Source organism: Panthera leo, chromosome F2, assembly GCF_018350215.1.
Source record: "Panthera leo isolate Ple1 chromosome F2, P.leo_Ple1_pat1.1, whole genome shotgun sequence".
In the NCBI taxonomy this organism is placed as follows: domain Eukaryota; kingdom Metazoa; phylum Chordata; class Mammalia; order Carnivora; family Felidae; genus Panthera; species Panthera leo.
This window is the reverse complement of record NC_056695.1, coordinates 34,339,159-34,359,842: the sequence shown is the minus strand read 5'-3', so window position 1 is coordinate 34,359,842 and position 20,684 is coordinate 34,339,159. Positions and strand designations below refer to the sequence as shown.

General features: G+C 37.7%; 1 protein-coding gene across 7 annotated transcripts in view; it reads left to right on the top strand.

The window, feature by feature from the left end:
* CNGB3 (cyclic nucleotide gated channel subunit beta 3) overlaps positions 1–6,806 on the top strand; it is a 280,338-nt gene extending 273,532 nt beyond the window's left edge. For 6 of the 7 annotated variants that reach the window (XM_042924242.1, XM_042924247.1, XM_042924245.1 and 3 more), the window contains 3 exons: positions 2,576–2,722; positions 3,180–3,354; positions 5,662–6,806. In XM_042924242.1, the coding sequence (XP_042780176.1) occupies positions 2,576–2,722; positions 3,180–3,354; positions 5,662–5,922 (583 nt within the window). In that variant the 3' untranslated portion in view covers positions 5,923–6,806. The remainder of the gene's footprint in view (positions 1–2,575; positions 2,723–3,179; positions 3,355–5,661) is intronic. The other variant, XM_042924246.1, reaches the window with a different exon arrangement.
* Positions 6,807–20,684: the final 13,878 nt, after the last annotated feature.

The window sequence follows — 20,684 nt, the reverse complement described above, 5'->3', positions numbered from 1 at the left end:
CTCTGCTTACATTTCCCATATATTCTTAAATGATATCTAATTTTTCCATTAGATCCCTTAACATATTAATCATAGTCATTTTAAATTCTCTGAGAATTCCAGTATCTTTGTCATATCCCACTCTGGTCCTCATGCTTTCTTTGTCTCTTTAGGCTGTGGTTTTCTTGTGTTCTTAGTGTGGTTTATAATTTTTTGTTGGAAGCTGTACATGATGTAATTAGTAATCGGAACTGAGGTAGATATGTCTTTAGCATGATGTTTTATGTTAATCTGACTAGGAGTTGGACTGTATTTAATATTTGCTGTAGCTCTAAGTGCCAGAGCAACCAAATTTTTCTAAAATGCCCTTGTTTCCATCCCCACCTTTTGACTTTGGCCTTCCCTAAGTACACCTCCTCAGAGAAAGTCTGCATCCTGCAGCTATAATCCACTGTTAGTATACAAGAGCCCCATTAGTACAATGATAAGATATGGGGGGAATCTATAATCTTATAATTAAATCTCAGTCTTGTAGTGGATCTATGTTCCCGGGATGTGACCTTTACAAGTGTTTCTTAGCTTGCTACCCACCTTAGGTAATAAGACAGGAAGGCTAGAGGGGTCTGGGGTGGGAGAAACACTTTTCCTTTGGGTGGGATAAGGCTCTGGTAGTCTTTTCCCCTAGATAGCAGCCCTTTGTTATAGAGAACAAATGAGCTCTGGGTATATTTTAAGATGATTAATCATCCTCTTCTACTGCCAGGGCCACAAGCAGATCTTTCTTGGCTCTTAACCATGAGAACATGGTGGAGTTCCTCAAGGATAAACCCAGGTATTAGTTTCCCCATAATTGTGACCCCCAAGAGTTTCTTGATTATCCACTCTCAACCTAGCAGTTTATAAAAAGTACCATTTAAATTTTTGTAGCAGTTTCAGCTCCAGGACTTCTGTTCCAGGTAAGTAGATCTGGCTGTGGCTTTCTGGATTCACCTATCTCTCCAGATTTGGAGGAGAATTTACCCTGCAACCTCAGTTCTCTGATAGATCCAATAAATGTTATTGGTTTCCAATTTCTTCAGCTTTTTTTTTATAAGAATAAAAGTGACAACTTCTGAAACCTATGTTAGTTTTTTATCTTATTAACAGGCAGTGGAATGTTCCTTTTTCTGCAATAGTCAGAGAATCACATATTATCTAATACAAATCTTCAGACATAGGACCCATGCAAGTTCTCATGCATTATTGCCCCCAAAGGCAGGGCTGTGAAAATATGAATATGTTTATTGCCAAGTTGCTTTCTCTGTCCTTTCTACCCCTAAAGATTGTATTTTTATTAATGTGAGCCTTCTCTCTCTGTCTCTCTCACACACACACACAAATGATAAAACCACAACTATTTTTTCCTAACTGATTGACTCCAAGAGATTAAATCTATTGTGTTATCTTTGCAGTGCAAAGCCTGTAGTGTTTTTTAAAGCATTTATATGTGTTTTTTTTTTGTCTTGTTTTAAATACCAACCCTTATTTTCCAGATTATTGGTGAATGATATAATTTTACCCATTGTTTTATTCATTCATGTATTCTTTTATTCACCAACTATTTGTTGGTCACTTCTCAAATACAAAATGCCCAGCTATGTCTCTGAGAGATATAAAGCCCAGAATTCACTGACACTCCTAATGGGAAGTTATATGTGAAGGACTATACTACAGAGAGGTTACAATACTGAGAACCAAGACGATTTGAGTGTTAACTAGGAGAAGAGATTGGATTTACCAGATATAATCAAGGCACCATTAAGATTTGATGTCAGATCTATATCAGACAGAGCCCAGGCAGAAAACAGAAAGTACACTCAAACAAGGTAATGAAGAAGACTTTAAAAAGGAACTATTGACAAAAGTCAATAGAAGGAAATTGGGAGAAACATCAGTATATCCAACAAGGGGTGGTGATGCATCCTGAAGCTAGCAACAGCAAAGAAGTTTTTCTGCAGCTAGGCCTGAAGGGGGCAAGAGGAGGGTACATTACCAGAACCAAGACAGAGCTATAGAGAATCATACTTCTAGAAGATGGCCACATGTCAGGAGCTGTGGATGTTGGTGGAGAACTATAGTTACTGCTAACATAAGCTCTGGCAAGGAATGAACAGTGGAATAAATGCTCCAACACCACACTCCTCCTGTTTTCCAACTTCCTACTGCTATTTCCCATTGGCTGAACTCAGATGCAAGTCAGAGGGCAGACCCCCAGAGGTCAGCTTTCTGGGGAGCAGAGAGGATTGGGAAGGATGAAAAGTGAATCTGGAGGAGCAAACAGAAGATACCCAGTTCAACAGGAGTTTGTGCCTCTGGAATCTGGGAGGGAGAATCTCACGGGGCACTGATGGCTACAAATCCTTCATTTGAAGTGGGAGGTATAGACAAAACATGTTGAAAACTGTTGCCACTTCCATCACCACCACATCTTACTTCTTCCACACAAACACCTGAACTCTCACCTTCACCTCTCTGAAGCAATGTAAATCCATTTTTTAAAAGATCTTGGTGAAAGGAGAGTGAAACTGGTGGCAAACATTCACCTTTCTATCTACAGCCTTCTAGCAGCAAGAGGAGGAAACCGTCGAACTGCCAATGTGATAGCCCATGGGTTTGCCAATCTTTTAACTCTGGACAAAAAGACCCTCCAAGAAATTCTAGTGCATTATCCAGATTCTGAAAAGCTCCTCATGAAGAAAGCCAGGTACAACCTTTAAAACCTCATTAGAAGGGCACCTGGGTGGTTCAGTAGGTCCAGCATCCGATTCTTGATTTCAGCTCAGTTCACAGTCTCACAGGTTCATGGGATTGAGCCCCATGTTGGGCTCTGCACTGACAGCACAGGGCCTGCTTAGGATTCTCTCTCTCTCTCTCTCTCTCTCTCTCTCTCTCTCTCTCTCCCCTGCCCTTCCCCCCCCCCCCCATTCAAAATAAATAAGCTTAAAAAAAATTAGAGTTGGTTTTACACTGTAATATCTAAGAGGAGAACTATATTATGATGGCAGTGATCAACTTTCTCCATAAGAAACATTCAACAAACAATTTTTTATGCAGATATCCATTGAAAACTTCACAGATTAGGAGACAAGACAGTGTCTCTGGTAGGTTTTTCCAGAACTTTTACGGTACTATCTAAAATAGCCTTTCTCTTCCATCCACAGTGTGCTTCTAAAGAAGAAGGCTCCAGGCACAGAGGAATCCCCTCCAAGAAAAGGACTTGCTTTTCTCTTCCAACCAAAACAAAAGACACCCAAAATGTTTAAAGCTCTCCTGGGAGGCACAGGAAAAGCAGGTCTTACAAGACTACTCAAAATGAAGAGGGAACAAACCATCCAGGTAATGAGGCAGAGTGAATTGAGGGCTGTAACAGATCATTGAACTAAGTATACCCAGACAAGCTCCTACTCTAATTCCATTTCAAACACTGGGACAGTTTGGATGCATCTAATGTGAATAATTACTACTTTATTTATAGCACTTATTATTGTCTAAACTATATCCTCATATTTCATTACGTTTAATCCTCACAGTTTATTATAGATGGTTTTAATATATATGTATATACAAACATTCAACTCTCATTATCTATATATTCTGTATATTTGCAAATCTGCCTATTTGCTGAAGTTTCTTTGTAATCCCAAAATCAATACTCCATGTGGTCATTTGCAAACATACATATGTGCAGAGCAGTGAAAAATTTAAGTTGCCCAATGCACATGTCCCCAGCTGAAGTTGAGCAAGAAGACAACTCTACCTTCTTATTTCAGTTCTCACACTGTAAACAAGTGACCTTTTCATGATCTATTTAAGTGCTATGTTTTCCTCATTTTTGCGGTGCATAGTGCTGAAGCTCTGTCTAGTGATCCTAAGCACAAAAATTTCTGATATGCCTTACAGACAAAAGACATGTGTTAGATAAGCTTCATTCAAGCATGAGTTATAGTGCTGCTGGGCATGAGTTCAATAAAATGAATCAACAATATATATTAAATAAATGTCCCTAAACAGAAATACGCATAAAACAAGGTTATGTATTGATTTGTTGACAAAAATGTGGCCAGAGCCTCATACGAACCGAATCCTGCATTACCCCTAGGAGCAATGGTTCAGTATTTGCTAATTCTGTGTTTGTGGCAGCTGTATAGAACAAAACTACCAGGAATAATGAGAATCAATTGTTTATGTATAAACATACATATACACCTATAAATATATAGCACATTTTACCAATGAGCCAGTGAATACTTTCACAAATATTCAATCACTCATATATCACAAATGTTTAAACCCAGAAATAACTTCACAGATTTTATCCAAACCCTTCATATTATAGATGAAGAAACAGCTCAATTTATTTGGATAAGTTCACAAAAAGTGACAGAGCGAAAACTATTACTCAGGTATTCACACTTGTAGTCCTATACTGAGCTGCCTCCCAATTCCTAGAAATGTCAAGATACTCAAATGTTACAGTTTTTCTGTCTTTATTTTCATATTTCTTTGATTCTTATAATAAGTCTATGGGGCAGCTATTGAAAAACAGAGCAGGGATGCAGGTTTTCTGAGTCTAGTCATGTTATCTCTTAAACTGTAAGAAATGGCTGACTGGATCTTTCAGAAAGTTGGTAAAGCAAATATTATAAACCAGTCACACTCAAGAGACTAAAACTTGCCTCTTTTCACAGAGAAGCACTATGGTGAAAATTAGGGATACAGTGTAAGCCAAATCAGCATAGAAATAATAATCTCTGTAAAGGTTCATGAGTTCCAACCCCGTATCTGGCTCTGCACTGACAGTGCCGAGCCTCTTGGGATTCTCTCTCTCTCCCTCTCTCTCTGTCCCTCTCTTTGCCCTTACCCTGCTCATGTGCTTGTGCTCTCACTATCTCTCTCAAAATAAATAAAACTTTTTAAAAAATTAAAAAACATAATAATCTGGGTAAAAGACTTACAGGGTAAAGAAATATGTGTCAACATGTTAAGTAAGTTTCTCAACTTTATATGTGCCATTCATACCTAGTAAGAGCCTCTCTTAAACTGACCCCAAGTATCATCAGCACAGAGCATAGTATGTTTTTTTACTATGAAATTTCTACAGATGGTACTAAGCATAATAGTTTCTAAAACCATATAGCTCAACCACCCGTGGGACAAATAAGACTGTATGAGGAAAGAGATATGAGTTTCTCCCTGAGGTTCTCCCATGAGCTTATGCAACAGGAAAACCATACTTTCTGTAGTATTTTTATGGCATTTGGTTAATACTTTTTTATTAGAAACTAAATATTTAAAATTCCATCTTCATAAAATAAATAAGTACGTATTTTTAAAGCAAAGAGTCCTAAGCACTAAGTCTAATAGTTCAGTGAGCATGAGGACCAATAGGAAGAGAATTCCTTGTCAGGGACAAAAATGCAGTCCAGAATTACACTGTCAAATGTGACAGCTCAGCCTCCTTCTTCAGCACATCACAAAGCTGTCAAATGATAGTAGAATGCAAGGCAGACATGATTCCCACATTAACTTAATTCAGACAGTCTTTGTCTTGGTGGTGATCCTTAGCAATTGAATATTAATCATAAGACTCCAATGTCCTTGATTATGATTTCAAAACCAACTTTTTGTAACTACTTCTTCCAGGAAAAAAGTGAAAACTCCAAAGAAGGAGAGGGTAAAGGAAGAGAATATGAAGATAAAGGAAGAGAACCAGTAGAGAAAACACAGGACAGCTCCGAATGTAGAGCAAATACTGTTACAGCAGAGGAAACGCCCCAGTCAATTAGAAGGGCAGCTTTACCCAGAGGAACTACTCGTCAATCACTCATCATCAGTATGGCTCCTTCTACAGAGGCTGGGGAAGAAGTTCTGATGATTGAAGTTAAAGAAAAGGCTAAACAATAAGTGTTTGATTATCTTTAGATGTAATCTAGCTAATTCCCAAAGAGATTGTACCCAGGATTGTAGCTTAAATTAATGAGGGGAAAAGACCTTGCCAGGACCCCTGAGAATCCATAGACAAATCCCTGGCTTAGTTTCTAGAACTTATGTGAGAGTGTGATCTTATGCAGTAGTAATAAGAAGATTATTTCAAAACCATCCCTATTCTCCATTGTCATTAGCTTTGTGCAATTGGTATTTCTCCTAATTTTATGTAGTAAGGTTTTTTTCTCTTCCATTCTTTCTTGATGATGTTTCTTCCTCCATTTTGATTAGCTTGGGATTGGCCCTGAAGTGATTCACTTACCTTTTCTCTTCAGAGTGTGTGTGTGTGTGTGTGTGTGTGTGTGTGTGTGTGTGTGTGTGAGAAAGTCTTGCATGGTACTGTTATTTCTCACTTGTAGGGGATTATGAGATTTCAATAAAATGTCGAAAATAAAACATCAGGTGATTTCCATTCAAGCAAGGATGATGAGTCGTTCAAATATCATATCAATCCAGCAGTTGGAATTGAAGGGAAGCAGAGATAACGGAGTCTGTGGATGTGAAATCTGACTTGCAGAAAAGTCCCCTGAGGAGCAATATTGGTCAGTGGTACTAACAAACCCACGGGGAAATATCATATTGTAGCGACATGTTGGAAAACTCATTCCCTTTGCTAAAGAAACAAACTTGAATATTTTCCCTCATACCAACTTAAAAGGCAACAGTCTGCCTAACTCATCTGGCTCCACAGACTCAGACTGGAGGAATCCGATCATCCCCATCTTCAGGTAGGCTAAAGTGATGTTTCTCAGAATCTTCCTCAAGTGTTTGCTTCTAAAGGTGCCAGATCTCAGGGTGCCTGGGTGGCTCAGTCGGTTGAGCGTCTGACTTCAGCTCAGGTCATGATCTCACGGTCCCTGAGTTCGAGCCCCGCATCGGGCTCTGTGCTGACAGCTCAGAGCCTGGAGCCTGTTTCAGGTTCTGTGTCTTCCTCTCTTTGATCCTCCCCCGTTCATGCTCTGTCTCTCTCTGTCTCAAAAATAAACATTAAAAAATTTAAAAAAAAAATATAGGTGCCAGATCTCAGCTTCTCATTGTTTTCAGCTTTAGTAAAAAGTGATGAGGTTAGGAAGGCAGACTGTACACATGTCAGATTGACATATCCCTACAATTTGCAGAACCTACATGTACAGCTGTTTACAAAATCTCCAAGTTAATTAAGTGCACTTTAGGAAGTTGTCCTCATGAATCAGCTAACATTAGCATAATTACTAAAGTCTCATGCTGTGAGGAGACTAAAAAAGCCAGGCTGATGTCGGAAGTAATAATATATATAGAATTCCATTCTAATAAATGCCATTAGTGTATAACATTAAGTCCTGTATAATAAGGCTATTCCCAAGTCCCAGAGGATGGTCATTGTAACAGCACTTTGCTGAGAGGATTTTAACAAATCATGTTGGCCAAAATGCCTACAACATAGATGCATTCAGCAAACCATGTATAAATCAATCACTATAATAAAATGTACCATTTGGTTGAGTCACCATTTTTGAACACAGTGTTTGAGTATCATAAACACATGGCAAGCTTTACAAAAGGTTGGTTGATGTTTTTCAGGAGTTGAGGGAATGGAGAGAAATTGTTAAATAGCACTTGCTTGATTAATGGAAGTTCATGTGTAGAAAGAATGATTAGAAAAGGAAGAAACAAAATGTGGAAATAGAGCTTGAAAAAAGTCTAGTAATAGGGAAAAAATTCTGAATTTGTGAATAATATGTTCTCCCCTTACATCCTATAAATAAATTAAAATATATAACACCTTTTCAATTTATGTTCTTCCCTGCTGCTTATTTTCCCTCACAAACTATCCTATTTAAATTTATTTATTTATTTTTTTTTTAGAGAGACAGACAGAGACAGAGAGTGAGTGGGAGAGAGGCAGAGAGAGAGCGAGACATAGAATCTGCAGGAGGCTCCAGGCTCAGAGCTATCAGCACAGAGCCCAACATGGGGCTCGAACACATGAACCGTGAGATCATGACCTGAACCAAAGTCAGACACTTAACCGACTAATCCACCCAGGCACCCCCAAACTATCCTATTTTAGATAATATCATCTTCATTTTTCCTGTCCCTCAAACTAAAATATAAGAGTAATCAGTAGCCCTTCCATTGTTTATATAGTATCACCAAATCTTTTTTCTTTCTTGAATATTTCTAATTATCCTCTTTTTAAGTTCCAGTGCTAACATCTAAGTACATATTTTTCTGCTCAGTTCAAATAAACATACACTTTTTACTTACAATATCTTCTAATCACTGATCTACCTTCACAGCCCTTTAAAGGGAAAAATCAGATCTTTCTAAAATACTACTGTCAGTCCATTCAGGCTATTATAGCAAAATACCACAGTTTGGGTAGTTTATACACAACAGAAATTTGTGTCTCATAGTTCTGGAGGCTTGGAAGTCCAGGACCATGGTGCAGCATTGTAAAGTGAGGGCCCTCTTACTGGTTCATAGCAGACTCCCTTCTCACCGGGTCTTCACAAGGTGGAAGAGGCAAGGGATGCTTCTGGAGCTTCTTTTACAAAGGCACTGATCCTATTCATGAGGAAAAAGCACCTCCCAAAGGCCCAACCTCCTAATATTTTCACCTTTGAGGTTAGAATTTCAACATGTCAGTTTTGCAGGCGGGGGACACCACGTTCAAATCGTAGCAACCCCTTTTGACTATGTTATTTCCCTGCTCAGGAACCTACTAGTCCGTCCTAAATCTTACTTATCCAAATTTAATTACCACTTCCCCAAACAAACCCCTCACTGACACTCATCTTCCTGCTTTTTCTGGACTATGACCTACCTTTCTTCCTCTGGCATTTGTCCATGCTGCCTGCCACAGTACAGGATGTTGTCTCTCCATCGCTTTCCTCTTCCCTATACAGAAAAACCTTGGATTGCGAATAACTTGTTCTGCGAGTGTTCCGCAAGACGAGCAAACATTTCTAATAAATTTTAACTTAAAAAACAAGTGATGTCTTACAATAAAAGTAGTACGTGACGCCAAACATCACATGATCACAACTGAACCAATTGTTCTGTCTGGCGTGCATGCACACGCTGCAGGATTGTGGGGTGATAGTCTCCCAAGCTCACTGTTTGCTCTCAGACCATGGCGTTTGGCAGAAAGTGATTTTTGGGGATGTTTGAAGGTCCCCACAACTGCCACTAGCATATTTTTTGTCACTTCAAAGCACGTGTGGACAGTACTTTGCTTTTCCATACAGGAGTAAACTTAGGAATGCCTTGCTTCAATCTAGATCATTGCATAGGATCCGTTAAAGTTTCATGGAAAAAAAAAAGATTCCATTAAGCCAATAGTTAGCAGTGATTCCATTATGATAGTGGAAGTCATCCTACACAATAACGTTCCTCTCTCTTGTCTCCATCACACCAGCCATGAAGGTTTTCAAAAGAAAGTGCAGGTTAATTAGTTTAGTTTTTTTTTATATTTTGTATTTTCATTACTACTTTGTATTATATTACAGTATTGTAATCATTTTTTTACCATTGTATTTATTTTTTTAATTTACATCCAAATAAGTTATCATATAGTGCAACAATGATTTCAGGAATAGATTCCTTAACGCCCCTTACCCATTTAGCCCATCCCCCCTCCCACCCCCTCCAGTAACCCTCTGTTTGTTCTCCATATTTATGAGTCTCTTATGTTTTGTCCTCCTCCCTGTTTTTATATTATTTTGCTTCCCTGCCCTTATGTTCATCTGTTTTGTATCTTAAAGTCCTCATATGAGTGAAATCATATGATATTTGTCTTCCTCTGACTAATTTCGCTTAGCATAATATCCTCTAGTTCCATCCATGTAGTTGCAAATGGCAAGATTTCATTCTTTTTGATTGCTGAGTAATACTCCATATATATATATATATCCCCCAAATACATATGTATGTATGTGTATATGTATGTATCTCTAAAAACGTATGTATGTATGTGTATGTATATATATATATATCTATAGATACATATATATATGTATCTATATATATATCTATAGATAGATATGTATATATAGATATATAGATATATAGATATATAGATATATATCCCCCAAATCTTCTTCATCCATTCATCCATCGATGGACATTTGGGCTCGTTCCATACTTTGGCTATTGTTGATAGTGCTGCTATAAACATTGGGGTTCATGGGATACACGTGTATCCCTTGGATAAATACCTAGTAGTGCAATTGCCTGGTCTAGGGTAGTTCTATTTTTAATTTTTGAGGAACCTCCATGCTGTTTTCCAGAGTGGCTGTACCAGTTTGCATTCCCACCAGCAGTGTAAAGAGATCCTCTTTCTCTGCATCCTCACCAACACCTGTTGTTGCCTGAGTTGTTAATGTTAGCCATTCTGACAGGTGTCAGGTGGTATCTCATTGTGGTTTTGATTTGTATTTTCCTGATGATGAGTGATATTGAGCATTTTTTCATGTGTAGGTTGGCCATCTGGATGTCTTCTTTGGAGAAGTGTCTATTCATGTCTTTTGCCCATTTCTTCACTGGATTATTTGTTTTTTGAGTGTTGAGTTTGGTAAGTTCTTTATAGATTTTGGATACTAACCCTTTATGTGATATGTCATTGCAAATATCTTCTCCTATTCTGTTGGTCACCTTTTAGTTTTGCTGATTGTGTCCTTCGCTGTGCAGAAGCTTTTTATTTTGATGAGGTCCCAGTAGTTCATTTTTGCTTTTGTTTCCCTTGCCTCTGGAGACATGTTGAGTAAGAAGTTGCTGCAGCACAGGTCAAAAAGGCTTTTGCCTGCTTGCTCCACGAGGATTTTCATGGCTTCTGGTCTTACATTTAGGTCTTTCACCCATTTTGAGTTTATTTTTGTGTATGGTGTAACAAAGTGGTTCAGGTTTATTTTTCTGAATGTCGCTGTCCAGTTTTCACAGTACCCCTTGCTGAAGAGACTGTCTTTATTCCATTGGATATTCTTATCTGCTTTGTCAAAGATTAGTTGGCCATATGTTTGTGGGTCCATTTCTGGGTTCTCTATTCTGTTCCATTGATCTGAGTGCCTGTTCTTGTGCCAGTAACATACTGTCTTGATGATTATGGCTTTGTAATACATCTTGAAGTCTGGTATTGTGATGCCTTCTGCTTTGGTTTTCTTTTTAAAGATTGCTTTGGCTATTTGGGGTCTTTTCTAGTTCCATACAAATTTTAGGATTTTTTGTTCTAGCTCTGTGAAGAATGCTGACATTATTTTGATAGGTATTGCATTGAATATGTAGATTACTTTGGGTAGTATTGACATTTTAACAATATTTGTTCTTCCTATCCAGGAGCATTGAATCTTTTTCCATTTTTTTGTGTCCTCTTCAATTTCTTTCATAAGCTTTCTATAGTTTTCAGTGTATAGGTTGTTTTTGTTTAGATTTTGGGAGGTTTTTTTGTTAATATTTATTCCTAGGTACTTTATGTTTTTTGGTTCAATTGTAAATGGGATTAATTCCTTGATTGCTCTTTCTGTTGCTTCAATATTGGTGTATAGGAATGCAACCGATTTCTGTGCACTAATTTTAAATCTTGTGACTTTGCTGAATTCATGGATCAGTTCTCGCAGTTTTTTGGTGGAATCTTCTGGGTTTTCCATATGGAGTATCATGTCATCTGCGAAGAGTGAAAGTTTGACCTCCTCCTGGCCAGTTTGGATGCCTTTTATTTCTTTGTGTTGTCTGATTGCTGAGGCTAAGGCTTCCAATACTATGTTGAGTAACAGCGGTGGGAGTGGACCTCCCTGTCTTGTTCGTGACCTTAGGGGGAAAGCTCTCAGTTTTTCCCCATTGAGGATGATATTAGCTTTGGGTCTTTTATATATGGCTTTTATGATCTGGAGGTATGATCCTTCTATCCCTACTTTCTTGAAGGTTTTTATAAAGAAAGGATGCTGTACTTTGTCAAATGCTCTCTCTGCACCTATTGAGAGGATCATGTGGTTCTTGCCCTTTCTTTTATTGATATGATGAATCACATTGATTGTTTTGCTGATATTGAACCAGCCCTGCCTCCCAGGTATAAATCCCACTTGGTCGTGGTGAATAATGTTTTAATGTATTGTTGGATATGGTTGGCTAATATCTTGTTGAGGACTTTCACATCTATGTTCATCAGAGAAATAGGTCTGTAGTTCTCCTTTTCAGTGAGGTCTTTGTCTGGGTTTGGAATCAAGGTAATGTTGGCTTCATAGAAAGTTTGGAAGCTTTCCTACATTTGTATTTTTTGGAACAGCTTCAAGAGAATAGGTGTTAACTCTTCCTTAAATGTTTGGTAGAATTCCCTTGGAAATCCATCTGGCCCTAGACTCCTGTGTTTTGGGAGATTTTGATTACTAATTTGATTTCCTTACTGGTTAGGGGTCTGTTCAAATTTTCTATTTCTTCCTGTTTCAGTTTTGGTAGTGTATATGTTTCTAGGAATTTGTCCATTTCTTCCAGATTGCCCATTTTATTGGCATATAATTGCTCATAATATTCTCTTATTATTGTTTGTATTTCTGCCGTGTTGGTGTGATCTCTCCTGTTTCATTCTTGATTTCATTTATTTGGGTCCTTTCCTTTTTCTTTTTGATAAAACTGGCTAGGGGTTTATCAATTTTGTTAATTCTTTCAAAGAACCAGCTTCTGGTTTCATTGATCTGTTCTACTGGTTTTTTATTGTTTTTGTTGTTGTTGTTTGTTTGTTTTGGTTTCAATTCATTAATTTCTGCTCTGATCTTTGTTATTTCCTGTCTTCTGCTGGATTGGGGTTTTATTTGCTGTTCTTTTTCTAGCTCTTTAAGATGTAAGATTGGGTTGTGTATCTGAGACCTTTTTTCCGTCTTTAGGAAGGCCTGGATTGCTATATACTATATGCCTATATATTTATATATTATAAATATATATATTATATATGTATATATATATGAATATGCATATGCATATATACATATGCATATAATATGTATATATATGTATATAAAATATATATATATATATATATATATATATATATATATATATATATATGTGTATGTATGCCTTTGCTGTGTCCCAGAGCTTTTGGGCTGTGGTATTATCATTTTCATTGGCTTCCATGTACTTTTTAATTTCCTCTTTAACTTCTTGGTTAACCCAGTCATTTTTTTAGTAGGATGTTCTTTACTCTCTAAATATTTTTACCTGTCCAAATTTTTTCTTGTGGTTGATTTCATGTTTCATACCGTTGTCATCTGAAAATATGCATGGATGATCTTGTCTTTTTGTACTTGTTGAGGGTTGATATGTGTCCCACTGTGTGATCTACTCTGGAGAACGTTTCATGTGCCCTGGAGAAGAGTGTATATTCTGCTGCTTTAGGATGAAATGTTCTGAATATATCTGTTAAGTCCATCTGGTCCAGTGTGTCATTCAAAGCCATTGTTCCCTTGTTTATTTTCTGTTTAGATGATCTGTCTATTGCTGTAAGTGGGTTGTTGAAGTCCCCTACTATTATGTATTATTATCAATATATTTGTATTAATATCAATTTATGTTTGTGATGAATTGATTAATATATTTGGGTGCTCCACATTTGGAGCATAAATGTTTACAATTGTTGGGTCATCTTGGTGGATAGACCCCTTAATTATGATATAATGCCCTTCTTCATCTCTTGTTACAGTCTTTATTTTAAAGTCTAGATTCTCTGATATAAGTATGGCTACTCCGGCTTTCTTTTGTTGACCATTAGTACAGATGGCTCTCCATCCGCTTACTTTCAATCTGAAGGTGTCTTTCGGTCTAAAATGGGTCTCTTGTAAACAGCATATAGATGGATCTTGTTTTCTTATCCATTCTGTTACCCTATCTCTTTTGATTGGAGCATTTAGTCCTTTGACATTTAGAGTGAGTACTGACAGGTATGAATTTATTGCCATTATGTTTCTTGTAGAGTTGGAGTTTCTGGTGGTTTTCTCTGGTCCTTTCTAGTCTTTGTTTCTTTTGGTCTTTTTTTTGCCATCTTTTCTTCCCTCAGAGAGTTCCCCTTAAAATTTCTTGCAGGGCTGGTTTAATGGTCATGAACTCCTTTAATTTTTGTTTGGGAAACTTTTAATCTCTCCTTCTATTTTGAATGACAGCCTTACTGGATAAAGAATTCTTGGCTGCATATTTTTCTGCTTCAACACATTGAATATATCCTGCCACTCCTTTCTGGCCTGCCAAGTTTCTGTAGATAGGTCTGCTGCAAACCTGATCTGTCTTCCCTTGTAGGTTAAGGACTTTTTTCCTTTGCTGCTTTCATGATTTTTTCCTTGCCTGAATATTTTGTGAATTTGATTATAATATGCCTTGTTGATGGTCGGTTTTTGTTGAATCTAATGGGAGTCCTCTGTACTTCCTGGATTTTGATATCTTTGTCTTTCCCCAGGTTAGGAAAGTTTCCTGCTATGATTTGCTCACCTAACCCTTCTACCCTTTTTCTCTGTCTTCTGGGATCCCTATGATTCTGATTTTGTTCCTTTTTAATGAGTCACTGATTTCTCTAATTCTTAAATTGTGCTCTTTTGCCTTAGTCTCCCTCTTTTTTCCTGTTTCATTTGTCTCCATAAGTTTGTCCTCTATATCACGGATTTGTTGCTCTGACTCATCCCTCCTTGCTACTATGGCATCCATTAGAGATTGCAGCTCATTGATAGCATTTTTTTATTTCATCCTACTAGCTTTTACTTCTTTTATCTCCACAGAAATGTATTCTAATCTATTTTCGACCCCAGCTAGTATTCTTATTATCATGATTCTAAATTATGGTTCAGACATCTTGCTTGTATCTGTGTTGATTAAGTCCCTGGTTCTCCTTTCTTCCTTCTCTTTTTTGTGGGGTGAATTCCTTCATTTTGTCATTTTGAAGGAAGAAATGGAATTAATAAGGTAAAAAAATTAAAATTAAAAAATTAAAAACACACCCCCCAAAAAAATCAAATAAATGCTGCTAGATCCTAGATGTGTTTTGGTCTGGGTGTTGAAAGGAGCTTGATAGATTAGAGAACAAAGAGAATTTAAAAAAAGGAAAAAGGAAAACATTTGAAAACTTGAAAAATGAATACAGTGAAATAGAATAAAATGAAATGATGGAAATAAAATAGAAGTTGAAAAAAATTACACACAAGTAAAAAATATAGTAGAAAAAAATTTTAAATATTTTTAATAAAAATTGAAAACAAAAATAAATTTTTTCTCTTTCTGTATTCAAGAAAAAGAAAAGAAATGAAAAAGAAAAAAGAAAATGAAAGAAAATGGAATAGATAGACCAGCAAACAGACTAAAATATGGTTGAAATTACATCGTTTTCCTCTAAAAGTCAAACTGTGAACACTTTATAGTTCATAAGCTAAGCAGGTGGAGAGGCTTGTGGTGTTCCTGAAGTGCCAGGTTGGCCCATTTGGGCGGGTCTTAGTGTAACAGCTCTGTTCTCCACTAGATGGCACTGCTTAGCTTATTGGGTGGATTGATGTGGGGCTTGTCTGTGTGTATGCACATGCGTGGGAGGGGTGAAAATGGCATCACCCAGCTACCCAGGCTGTAGTATCGGAACTCTATTCTCCCTGATCAGCAATTGTGCACCTGTCCTTTGTCTCCAGCTTCCATCCACTCCCCGCTTTTACACTGTCCATGACTAAGCTGTCAGGTTTCCAGGCAGCACCTCCCTCCTGAGTTTTATCTCAGATGCAGCTGTGTTTCCTGACCCCTCACTTCTGAGCAACTTTGGCTTTAACCCCTTCTGACTCTCTGTGGGAGGGTCTCACTGAGCAATGGCCAGGTGCCAGCCCAACCACAGGAACATTTGCGGGACCGCGCTGCTGCCCATGTGCAGAGACTGCAGCTGGGTGCCAGCCCGCCCCAGAAAAAGTTCACCCGATTGTGTAGCAGTAGCATTTCAGGGATTATGGCAAATTACAACACACATTTGGTGCCAGGCTTCACCCTTAACGTCTTTGCTCAAACACCAGTGGATGTGGCCGTTCTCTGGGGTCTGCTGGCACCTTTGCCCCTGGGGAGGCCACACCACCTCTACCAAATGTCTTCCCAAAAGGGGAACTGCCTCTCCCCATGTGGCTTGAGGACCCCCCAGACTTCACTCTGCTCCTGAGGATTCACCCTTCCCAGCAGAGCACCACCAGGTATTGAGCTATGGAGTTTCAGATTCTGTGCCCCCCCCTGTTTATAGAGTCTTAATGGAATTTAAACCCTCTCCTTTCTTCTCTCTCTCTTCTTAGTTCAGTCCCTGCAGCTGATTCCACTCTTCCGCTTTCTCTCCAGCTGCTTTATGGGGGGGTGTTTTCCCGTTCTCTCCCCAAGTTTGCATCCTTTCCCCGCAAGCAAAAACTGCTCCCTGCCCTCCACGGCTTCTCTCTATCCCAGTTCACTTCACACTGTGTACCTGCTGAGTTCTGTTGTTCAGTTTGAGCAGATTGTTTTGTTTATCCTCAAATCAGTTTTCTAGATGTGCAGGATGGTTTAGTGTTGATCTGGCTGTATTTCATGGACATGAGATGCAAAAAAAAAACTTCCATGCTGTTCCGCTATCTTGGTTCCTCCTATCGTAATCATTTTATATGAATATTTTTGGGTTGTGGAACAAATCATCTGAGTTTCCATTATTTCTTATGGGGAAATTTGCTTTGATATACAAGTGCTTTAGATTACAAGCATGTTTCCAGAAAGAATTATGCTCACAAACCAAGGTTTTACTGTACTTCCAAATGTCTCCCAGTTGCCTCTAGAAACACCCCATGATGGTTCTACTCTCAAGGGATGATCTTTTGCACTTTCAGGAAGTACCACGTAGTACAGCACTCCATTATTCTCTATTTTCTGCTTAACTATAAGTTATTTCTGCTTACCTGTAAAGTATAACAAGTTAAAGACTAGCTCTTATGCTTTATTTGTATAAAGACAGAAAGCTCAGTTTTTTTAAAGCGAGAGAGAATATTAATAGGCAAATCATGGAAGCAAAATAATCAGGTAATCAACATAGAAAAGATGCTTGCCTTGCTTGTGCTCAAAGAAATACAAATCAGAACAAAAATGGAGTAATCACTTTATACCCATCAAATTGGAAAGTATTTGAAAGCAGATAATAATGCCAAATGCTGGCAAATATATAAACTGGAGCTACTGAGGCACCTGGGTGGCTCAATCCGTTAAACATCTGACTTCAGCTCAGGTTATGATCTTACAGTCCATGAGTTTGAGCCCCATGTCGGGCTCTGTGCTGATAGCTCAGAGTCTGGAGCCTGCTTCGGATTCTGTGTCTCACTCCCTCTCTGCACCTCCCCTGCTCACGCTCTGTCTCTCTGAAAAATAAGTAAACATTAAAAAAATGAATAAAATTTTTTATAAATAAATACATAAATAAATTGGAGCTACTATTCTGGCAGTACACCTTAGAGCTCAGCAGTACTGCTTCAGAAAATATATCCCAAAAAATTCTCAGGCAGTTTCATCAGAGAAAATCCAAGAGGAAATGCCTTGTGTGTAGTACAAAAGGACTGATGTCTAAATTGGGAAACAGATAAAATAAATATGGCATGTGAGAGTGTGGATATGTTTTTAAGATGAAATTCTATCCAGCTATTAGAAGTAATGAATTAGACTTACACATAACAACATGGATAGATCTTTTCTTTAAAAAAATTGTTTTTTAAAAGAATGAGATTGTCAGTAATACTGTGAATGTGTATTTTTATAAAGTCTATCTGTTAAAACCTGTCAGGGACAAACCCATAGCCCAATAAAGCCAAATCAACATGCTGCAACAAGGGAAACCATTGACCAGAGGAAACATGGGTGTCCATCCAAACACAGGAAAGGACAGGATTATTATAAGATGTTAGGAAAGAGTAGAGGTTATGTAAAGTTTAAATGAAACAATGTTTCAAGAGTCTCAAATTAAAACAAAACTGTATGTAAAGGGGTTAACATCAGGCCTGGGCCAACAAGCAGACTCACGGTCCTGTTTCCTTGGAAACTACTACTACTCAGTTAAAATAAATATAGACTATTGTTTCCAGAAAACTCTTATCTGAAGCTATATGCCTAGCTGCTTCTCTGCATTGGAATTACTGAGATCCTTCAGGCAAAAGTAGAATGTTTCAGTCTTATTGATAAGATTTCAAACAACAAGGTTTCTGGCAATCTTTGATTTTGGAGAACAGCGTTTCTCAACACCATGTCCTTTTGTTGATTAACAAAAGCAGTGGTCACAGGATCCAATTTTAAAACATACACAAAACACTATAGGTCTTCCAAAAGTATATACATATCTAAGGAACCATGTTAAATTCATTAAAGATAGTAACTATTGAAGGGATAGGAATAAAAGATGTCAAAAAATAATAAATCAAGAGTATCAACTAATAAGGGTAGTGTACAGTGAACTGAGAATCATGATTAACTCAATTCTATGCACGTAAGTTTCAGTGTTGTGTCTAGTAACAAGCTAGCAGAGAAGTGAGACCCCATCAACACCAGGATCTTTCCTTTAGCTTTGGTCATTCCTGAGCCACACAGGTAGCTGCTGTAGACACAGCCACTACTTCATTTGCTTAACTAGTGCTTGACCTACCAATGAGGCTTTTCTCCTGCATGTAAGCAGGTCTCCACTGACTACTGCAGAGACTACTTAGAAGAAAAGGGAGAGATACCAGAGATGTTCATGCACAGAGAAAAGGCCCTGTGAGGACACAGTGAGAAGACAGCTATCTACAAACCAATGAGAGAAGCCTCAGGAGAAACCAACCCTTCAGACATCTTGATCTTTGACTTCCAGGCTCCAGACCTGTGAGAAAACACATTTCTGTTGCTAAATACCCATTCTGTAGTATTTTGTTATGGCAACTCTAGCATACTAATACTGTACACATAGTTTCATGAACTATGGTGGGAAATAGCTGTTTGAGAAGTTGAAAAGGACAGTGAAACAGAGATGAAGTGTACATTGAAGCATACATAATGGGTACGTAGGGAACAACTGTAAGGGAACACACTAAGTTCCAGTCTTAAATTTTATCAGCTAATTTTTTAGGCACATCACAAACAAGGAGTTCCTAGCATGGGGAAGAACAATAGTTGAAATCTGGATTTATAACCTCCATAGATGTTGACAACACTTCTCTTGACAAGTCTTAATAAATTCATTTTTCTTCATAAAACCCCAGAGTATTATCATCTAGTACCTCATAGAACCCAGGCCCAGAACTTTTGATAATATAAATTCCATACTTGGTTGAAATATGTGAAATATGTGAGGGAGAAGGTAGACGTCGTAAAACATGGATGCGGGAGACATTTTTTCCTATGAATTTCAAAACATTTTTTAGTTTAAAAAAATTTTAAGGTGTTTTTCTTTTCCAGGTTAGCAAAACTAACAGAACATGTTCAATGAAGAGTAGCTTAGTGAATGGAATCTCCAAATTAAATGTGAGATTCCCTCTGTCCATGCTGGAGCAAGACCCAGCCTTATTGAGCCTACTTTTATCACTCTGACAGACCTCAGAGTTACTGCTGAGATTTTTGCTGAAATAGTCTGGCTTTGCAATGCATAGAGCCCTTCAGGTCTTTTTCTTTTTCTTTTTGTATTTTTTTTGGTTTGTTTTTTTAAGTAGGTTTCATGCCCAGCATGGAGTCCAATGCAGGGCTTGAACTCACAACCCCAAGATCAAGACCTAAGCTGAGATCAAGAGTTGGACACTTAACTGACTGAACCACCTACGTGCCCCTAGTTTTTTTATTATTACTATTCCAGTATTGTTAACATACTGTGTTCTATTAGTTCCAGGTGTATAGTATGGTGATTCAGCACTTCCATACACCACTTGAGCTCATCACAAAAAGTACATTTCTGAATCCCCACCATCTGATGATGTCTCTCATTCCGCCCCTCCTCCACCACCTCCCCTCTGGTAACCATCAGCTTGTTATCCATAGTTAAAAGTCTGTTTTTTTGGTTTGTCTCTTTCTCTCTTTTCTTTTTTTCCTTTGTTCATTTGTGTTGTTTCTTAAGTTCCACGTATGAGTGAAATCATATGGTATTTGTCTTTCTCTGACTGATTTAATTTGCTTAGCATAATACTATCTAGTTCCAATCATGTTGTTGCAAATGGCAACTTTCATTCTTTTTTATGACTGTGTAATATTCATATAGATATATATTCCAAATCTTTATCTACACATCTATTGATGGACTCTTGGGATGCTTCCATAATTTGGCTATTACAAATAATGCTTCAGTAAACATAGGGTGCAAGTATCCCTTTGAATTTGCATTTTTGTATTTTTTGGGTAAATAATAATGTGATTGCTGCATCATAATATAATTCTATTTTTAACTTTTTGAGGGAACTCCATACTGTTTTCCAGAGTGACTGCAACAGTGCAAGAGAGTTCCTTTTTTCTCCACATCTTCACCAATTCTTGTTTCTTGTGTTATTGATTTTAGTCATTTTGATGGGTGCAAGGTGATATCTCATTGTAGTTTTGATTTGCATTTCCCTGATGCTGAGTAATGTTGTGCATGTTTTCACATGTCTGTTGGCCATCTGTGTGTCTTTGGAGAAATGTCTGTTCATGTCTTCTGTATAATTTTTAATTGGCTTATTTTTTTTTTTTGGTGTTGGGTTGTATCAGTTCTTTAT